We start from the raw sequence: 7,973 nt of genomic DNA on the forward strand, positions 1-7,973 counted from the left end.
GCAACTTACTGTAGCTGTTTAGCCTAACAAAATATGGTCAATTTAATCTCTTAAAATGAACTGTATCACATACTTAGAAATGTAGGAAATACTTCATTTACTAGTTAAGTTCTCTATTGGCTTTAGTATGACAAAAAAGACTTTGATCTTTATGTTCGATATGATCTCAGCTATCTGATAAGTTAGTCCTATCATCCGTGGAATAAATTCATGATTTGAACTTGCATTGCAGCTACATTTTGGGAATCCATAAAAGAAGATTATGAAGCTGTTGCACCACCAAGAGGATTTCAAGGTATATATAACACATTACCAACCATATGATCGTTAACGTCCGTTTATTTACTCATGCGTTTCACATAATAGTATCTATTTCTTTTCATCTTTACTTGTGTCGGGAGTATATCGGAAACAGTCTCTCTACCTTCTCAAGGTAGGCGTAAGGTTGTGTACACTCTATACTTCTCAGGCCCACTTTGTGGGATTATACTACATTTGTTATTATTGTTGTTGTTGTTGCATTTCACATAATAAAGTTCACCTTGTTTTCTGGTGTTTCCAAAATAGGTATTATTTCATGGCTATTCCTACCAGCAATTGCTGCTGGAATGTACTTCAATGTTCCAGTAAGTCGACGAAATTTGACACTCGAAAACGCCCTTTTCTAGCAAACTAAAGTCTGGTGTTTTCACCTCTTGACATGCAGGGAGAGTACTTATATATTGGAGCAGCTGTGTTTACAATTGTGTTTTGCATTATTGAGATGGACAAACCAAGTGAAGCTCACAATTTTGAGCCTCAGATATATAACATGGAACGAGGAGCTCGAGACAAGTTAATATCGGATTATAACACCATGGATATTTGGGAATTCAATGAGAAATATGGTGATATTTGGGATTTCACTGTTAAGCTTCAGAAGGATGATATCATGAAAAGATAAAAGTACAATGAAACAAATTGTGTTTTGGATCGTCGATTTAGTTGTATAATCAATGTATATATGACATTTCATGTGAATGATATCGTTTTCATAATTAGTTAATGTTGTAAATTAGTTTTTGAAAACAGCCTTTCGGAAACAGGCTCTCTATCTTTTTAAGGTAGGGGTAAGGTATGCGTACATACTACCCTTCCCAAACCCCACTCATGTGATTATAAATTAATTTTTGTTGTCAGATCAGAGGAACTAGAGCAACGACAGAATTTGTTACAGCTCGCTTAATTTTCTCGGCCAGTTAATAATTGCCGTGTGTGTAAGCGGGTCTATACACCGCCATTATTTAAAAAGAAAAAGTAGCTTATGGGAGACAATGTACCACTGATTGTTGTCTAAAGTGGTCACTGTGAGAGTCTGTAACCCTTGTGCCCTTCTTGTGTAAGCACTAGGAAAGTTAGATTCCTATATATCAAAGATGGTTGTGGTAAATGAGGCTTGTGAAAAATGTCTATTGTTACTGTATAAATTATACTTAAATCCTTTTTAAAAGAACTAGGAGAATAGTTATACCTAGTTTTCACCCATTGACACAAAAGAGTATTCGCATTCACTAACTTAAAATTTTGAATCCGTCTTTGGTGAAGGACAACTATCAACTCTGTTTCACCAAAGGATATGCCTAATGAAGACTTACAAGTCAAGAAGAATTAAAAGATCTTTCCAACTTGTAAGATTAGGTCCATTAACTATGATAAAAGGAACTTGATCATAAGCTCCCAAAGGATAAGAAAAACTACAGTTAACCCTCTTTCTTGTTTAGTGCTTTCTAATTTTAACTCCACTAGCAAGAGGATAGAGCATGACTTTTTTGCTCGGACAAAAAATATTACAAATTTTTAATTATCTATCTAAATTTTAATGGACATAGTTATTTAATATTTAAGGTTAATAAGAGGCAACATATATGATATTGTCCATGATGTGATATTGTTTACGATACTATTAACATGATGTGATATTGTCCATTTTTCGTCAAGCCCGTACATCAACTAAGTTTTACGTGACTCATCATCACGATTCACTAGTCTCTCCTCGGAACTAGTTCCATGTGGTGTATTACCACGATTCCAAGATTGTCAGAGCAATTATCTGTCATCACCATACTCATCCCGTCTAATCTGGGCTCAGATATAGTTCTTAGGTTCAACCAGCCCACAAATACTCTTAACATGGTGTGATATTATTCGCTTCGGGCTAATCTAGTATAGTTTTTTTTTAAAAGTCTCACATCATTAAAAGATCTCTACACCATATATGCATCTCCTAATTTTTTAAACTACCAATATGAAACTTTATTTGCGCACTCAACAACTAAAATAATAATGATACGTGCAATCTAATCCGGACACCAATTATAAAGCAAAAAGAAGAAGAAAAAAAGAGAGAAAGAGACACTTAGCTTTGATGACTAGTCCTTTTGATGACCTCTCCGATACGCCGAGGCACCATTGTCTAAGTTTAAAAGTCTTGGTCTTCCAATATATATAAGTCATCCACAAATTATATTGAGACAAATGGATTTGGTATTAGGACTCTTGACAAAGTTGGCATTTAATTTGGAAAATAATACATGTTTGGACAAACAACCAACATAGCTTATTTAGAGAATTATTTTTTCTTAAAAGTGTTTGTGTTTGGTTACTTAACTTGAAAATCACTTCTGAGCAGCAATTAGTGTTTGATCAAGTTTTTAAAAACTGTTTCTAAGTATATTTTTCTCAAAAGTACTTTTGGAGAGAAGCTATTTTTTTCTGTTTCTCCAAAACCGTTTATGCTTCTATTCGGAAGCACTTTTTTTTTTTTCCAAAAGCTTGATCAAACACTTAAACTTTAAAAAAAAGTACTTATGGAATTGAAGAAGCTTTTAGTTTAATACTGGTCTTTTGATAATAATAAGATATTTTTCGATATTAAAAATTTGAGTTTCTAGTTCAATAAACGGTCCAATCACAAAGAAGCCAAACCTTTTAATTTTCTAATAGTTCCACTGTGATAGTTGTTTTAGTATATACTACGCTACCCTTTTGGCCATAAATTTTGGCCGTTTCTTTTTCAACCCAACTTTAAAAATTCTTCAAACTAAATTTATGTTAAATGCTAGCTACTCCTACTTTATTAGAAAAAGATGTGTCTAAAAGGCAGATGACTAGTCCAAACATGTTAAAACATTTTGCAGTCTACTAATTTGCAGAAAACAACAAAGATAAATAAGAGTATTTTCTGCATTAAGGTTGACCAAAAAGTCTTCTATGTGGGACCATCAAATTGGAAAACCTACCATCTTCCATCAATTCTATAGACAAGACCATATGAGAAATTAAAACAACCAATCCAATGAAAAAAAACCTCATCTACCATTAATGGTCAAAACCAAGACTATAAGAAAAACAACAACATTTTGGGTATATAAACTTCTTAGCTCCATTATATTTTTAACACATCTTTCTCCACAAAACCAAAACAAATCAAGAAAATGAGAATCAAGCCTATGTATGGTACTTTTTCACTTCTTTTCTTCTCCATCTTCCTATTGTATAATCAAAACCTATGTTATGCACAAGATGCACCAAGTACAACAGGCTATAGCTGTAATTCAAGCCAATTTTATCCATGTCAAACATATGTCTTTTACAGAGCAAGAGGACCAGAATTTCTTGATTTAGCCTCAATTGGTGACCTTTTTTCAGTAAGTAGGCTTATGATTGCAAATCCTAGTAATATTTCTACCTCAAACACAACTCTAGTCAATGACCAATCCCTCTTAGTACCAATCACTTGTTCTTGTAACAACCTCAATACCACTTCTGGTAACATCTCATATGCTGGCCTTAACTATAGTTTCAACTTCGGTGATACTATGTACATGGTCTCAACTGTTAAGTTTCAAAACCTTACAACTTATCAATCTGTTGAGGCTGTTAATCCAGCTGTTGTACCAGAAAATATTGACATAGGTCAAGTCATAGAATTCCCAATTTTTTGCAAGTGTCCAAACAGAACACAAACGCAACCCCAAAACCAAAACCAACCAAGATATCTTATTAGTTATGTATTTCAACCTTTTGACAATATTTCTTCAATTGCTTCAAGATTTGGAACAACCCCACAATCTATAAGGAAAATTAATGGAAATAATCCCAAGATTTTTGATATCCTTTTCATTCCTCTATCTAAACTTCCTGATATTACACAACCAACAGCTTCAAATGGTCCTGCAGTACAAGAAAATGACAAGAAAGGAACAGTCATAGGATTAGCTATTGGTTTAGGAATTTGTGTGCTGTTACTGATTTTGTTAGCTGGTTTATGGGGTTGTAGAGAGAAATCAGGGAAGAGTAAGAGAAGCTTATATCTTGGATTTGATGAAGGGTGTTAGATTCAAGGGTCTGTGTATAAAGGTATAATTTGCAATCAAGAAAATGAAGTGGAATGCCAGTGAGGAGCTCGAGATCCTCCAAAAGGTAAAATTTTTACTCCAATTCTATACTTTAATTAAGCCTTTGTATTCATCCAAAGAAGACACCAGTAGAAAGTTAGATTTTTCTTAAATATTGTGGAGTTTGGACTTAGTCAGTGCTTACCTCGAATTGTGAACTGTTCTATTGACTATCTCCTACCTTTCATAAAAGGATATTTCCTAATAAGTTTTTGTTTCCGCTATAATTTGAACATTAGCTTCGAAATTTACACCTACTTTATCGACCATTAGAACCACTCGGGGGCTCGTTTGATTTGGAGATAAGTTATGGTGGGACTAGTTATTCTGATTTTATTTTTTATTAATTATTTGATATATTGTACTAACTCTGAGATTATTAATTTTACTGTTTTAACCTAGGATAATTTATGACATATATATAAATTATTCCAATACTATTTTTAATCATGTGATAGCTTATTCAAAGATTAGTAATCAATTAAGGAATAAGACATTAAATTTTTATCCCAAAATTAGGTCTATAATAATCAAGTGGACTATTATGCCTGTTTAAATTTAATAATATATTATTTAAGTTAATCAACACCATTCTATCCTGAATTTATTTGTCCTCTGCAATATATCTTTTCATTAAAAAACTTTTTCTATTTGTTCCTCAATTATTCACCTTTTGTTTTTTCTTTTTCATTGATGTTTGTGAGGAGACCCTACCAATCCCTCAAATCCCTTTTAACAAGAATGGTGGGTGGCAGGGTAATGGACCCATAAGCAAAGTTATTGTATATCAAAAATTAACAATAATGGCTAATGAAATAGAAGAAGTATTATGAAATATAAGTTAAATTTTAACGGAGAAAAAAATATATTAATTAATTCTTCTATATGCTTATGCCTAAGTTTTGTCGTACAGAATTATTTGGTACATTTATTGGTGGAAGGTAGTAGGTATAGATGGATGCCTCATGCTTTAGCTTAGCTTGGCTGTACTACTTTGAATTGATTTTATTAGCCTACCTATTTCAATAAAGAAACGTCACCATGTCCTATTTTAAAACCTCTCTTGCAGTATTGTTGCATTTAGTGTGTTATTTCTCTTATTTTTACGTCACTAATATTTTCATTTTTGTAATAGTTATGTTTAGTTATATTTTAGGTAATTTGATATTGATAGTGTAAAATTCGTTTAGATTGTTCGGTGTATAATCATTTTTTTAAAGAAAGAAATTGCCATCATGTCCTATTTTGAAACCTCTCTTGCAGTATTGTTGGGAAACAAGTTATCCCATCATTAATTATCTGGGGATTAGTTATTCCGTAATTGTTATTCTATCCTCCCATAGGAACAAACTTAACACTATAATTTTGGGATAATCTTGGAATTAGTTATACCACGTTTTTATTTCAACTAAACATAGAATAAACTAATCTCAAATTTAATCCCGGAATTAATTAATTATCCCTCGTACCAAAGGAGCCCTTAGTATATCATTTGTCTTATTTTTACGTCACTAATATTTTCACTCTTATAATAGTTATGTTTTAGGTAATCTGATATTGGTAGTGTAAAAATTTCGTTTACCTTGTTAGTGTATGGAAATTAAATTTAAGAAAGAAATTGTCTATCATGTCCTATTTTGCATCCTCTCTTGCAGTGGTGTCACTTTTGGGTACATGAGTAAATTTAAGTCTTGGAATAAAAACAAAGGAATAGGGACCATGAAAATTTAGACTTTCTTCTGTTTGTCCATAAAATAAATTTCTTTTTTTAAAATTTTTTTAATGTATTTCTCCATAAAATTTTTCAAGTTTTTGAAATTTTTTCGAAAATGTGTTTTTAAAAAATGACCACATTTTCAAAATTTTCAGAAATCTTTTTTCCCCACTCACAAAACTGCAACATTTTTTCAAATGAAATGTATGTCCAAAATTCAAAATACTATTTTTTAATTTAACTTCAAATACTACTTTTTTCAAAAATTATAATTTTTATGTCCAAACGTCCTATGTTACTCGGACTCTTCAAAAATATTGTTGGGTGCGTGTCGGATCCTCCAAATTTAGTGCATTTTTTGAGAATTCGATACGGGTGCGACAACACTTTTAGAGAGTTCGAGCAACATAGCAAACGTCTACTTAATATTTTTTCCTTTTTTGTTTTTTGGTAGGTGAACCATGTGAATTTAGTGAAGTTAGAGTATTTTTGCATAGACCCTAAAGAAGCAAATTGCTATTTTGTTTATGAGTATGTTGAAAATGGTTCACTACATTCATGGCTTCACGAGGACAAAAAAGAAAAATTGAGTTGGAAAACAAGGTTAAAAATTGCCACTGATGTTGCAAATGGTCTCTTATATATCCATGAACATACAAGGCCAAGGGTTGTACACAAAGACATTAAGAGTAGCAACATTGTAATTATTCACACAATTGTGATGAGAATAAGCAGAGTATCAAGAAAGATAGAAAGAAGAAGAAATGCAGAAAAGAAGAAGAAGAAGAAGAAGAAGAAGAAAAAGAAGAAGATGCATTAGACGAGAGAGAGAATTAGTGGAGAGTATTTTTATTATTCCTAAAAAAATGTCTTTTTTTACAATGTAAAGGCTTACTTATATATCAATGTTTTAACCCTCTCGTTAGCACTCTAACTAACTACTAATCCTGATATTACTAATTCTTCTAACAACCATTAACAACTTAACTCACTTCCTAACAGCTTTACCATGCAAAGACTATTATACCCTTACTTTATTCAATACTCCCCCTCAATCTAGGTGGTGAAAAAATATTAAACATTCCTAGCTTGGACTTTAGATACTCATGTTAAACTCTGGTCAATTCTTTTGTAAGAACATCTGCAGGTTGATTAGTTGTTGAAATGTATTTTGTAGTAATGAGTCCCTGCTGAATTCTTTCTGTCACAAAGTGACAATCTATTTCAATATGTTTAGTCCTTTCATAATAGACATGATTTGCAGCTATTTGTATGGCTGCTTTGCTATCACTAAATATCAATAGGTAGCTTAATATGAATCTCAACTTCCTTTAGCATTCCATGTAGCCAGATTAGCTCAGCTATTGTTGTTGCTAAGCTTCTATATTCAGTTTCTGCAGAGCTTCGAGAAACAATGATCATCCGTCTCCGGAAAGTCAGTATCGCACAATGTGGCCGCCCTGACGGGCGATGACGAAATCTTTAAAATAATATAAACACTCAGATATTACTGACTAATCTATAAGGTAAAAACACATTGAAATAATAGTAATACAAACAAACTTGCGCATGAGTAGCGACACAATGCTCTATCGGAACATCGAGGTGCACTATAGTAGATAAAGTATGTGAAAGATCCTCAGCACCCCTCGGTGATAAGTCATAACTCAGTCACCGCCCACTATGCACCTCTAGTATCGAACGATCAGCAACAACCATCGATGGCTCTAGATGATCAGGAAAATACTGATCTCATTCCTGCCGCGTAATGGCCGTGCCCGCGATCAATAATGGAGCTGACGGGGTCACCTGCGAAGTCCTCG

The 7,973-nt window shown here is 32.8% G+C and overlaps 3 protein-coding genes across 3 annotated transcripts in view; all 3 read left to right on the forward strand.

Moving 5' to 3' along the window:
- The window catches only part of LOC104087356 (photosynthetic NDH subunit of subcomplex B 5, chloroplastic-like), a 19,726-nt gene extending 18,686 nt beyond the window's left edge, over positions 1-1,040 (forward strand). Inside the window, exons 2-4 of the mRNA XM_070184463.1 lie at positions 220-295; positions 568-626; positions 707-1,040. Of these exons, the coding sequence (XP_070040564.1) occupies positions 220-295; positions 568-626; positions 707-943 (372 nt within the window). The 3' untranslated portion in view covers positions 944-1,040. The remainder of the gene's footprint in view (positions 1-219; positions 296-567; positions 627-706) is intronic.
- A 2,290-nt stretch (positions 1,041-3,330) lies between these two features.
- LOC138899603 (serine/threonine receptor-like kinase NFP) lies at positions 3,331-7,067 on the forward strand. The gene is made up of 2 exons (XM_070186219.1): positions 3,331-4,461; positions 6,605-7,067. Exon 1 carries the CDS (start codon positions 3,474-3,476, stop codon positions 4,374-4,376), a length of 903 nt encoding a protein of 300 aa, XP_070042320.1. The 5' UTR covers positions 3,331-3,473; the 3' UTR covers positions 4,377-4,461; positions 6,605-7,067.
- On the forward strand, positions 4,420-6,970 carry LOC138898401 (serine/threonine receptor-like kinase NFP). Its single transcript, XM_070184464.1, has 2 exons — positions 4,420-4,461; positions 6,605-6,970. The coding sequence occupies exons 1-2, from the start codon at positions 4,420-4,422 to the stop codon at positions 6,968-6,970; spliced, it is 408 nt and encodes a 135-aa protein (XP_070040565.1).
- Positions 7,068-7,973: the final 906 nt, after the last annotated feature.

This window comes from Nicotiana tomentosiformis, chromosome 9 (assembly GCF_000390325.3).
Source record: "Nicotiana tomentosiformis chromosome 9, ASM39032v3, whole genome shotgun sequence".
NCBI classification, from domain to species: Eukaryota; Viridiplantae; Streptophyta; class Magnoliopsida; order Solanales; family Solanaceae; genus Nicotiana; species Nicotiana tomentosiformis.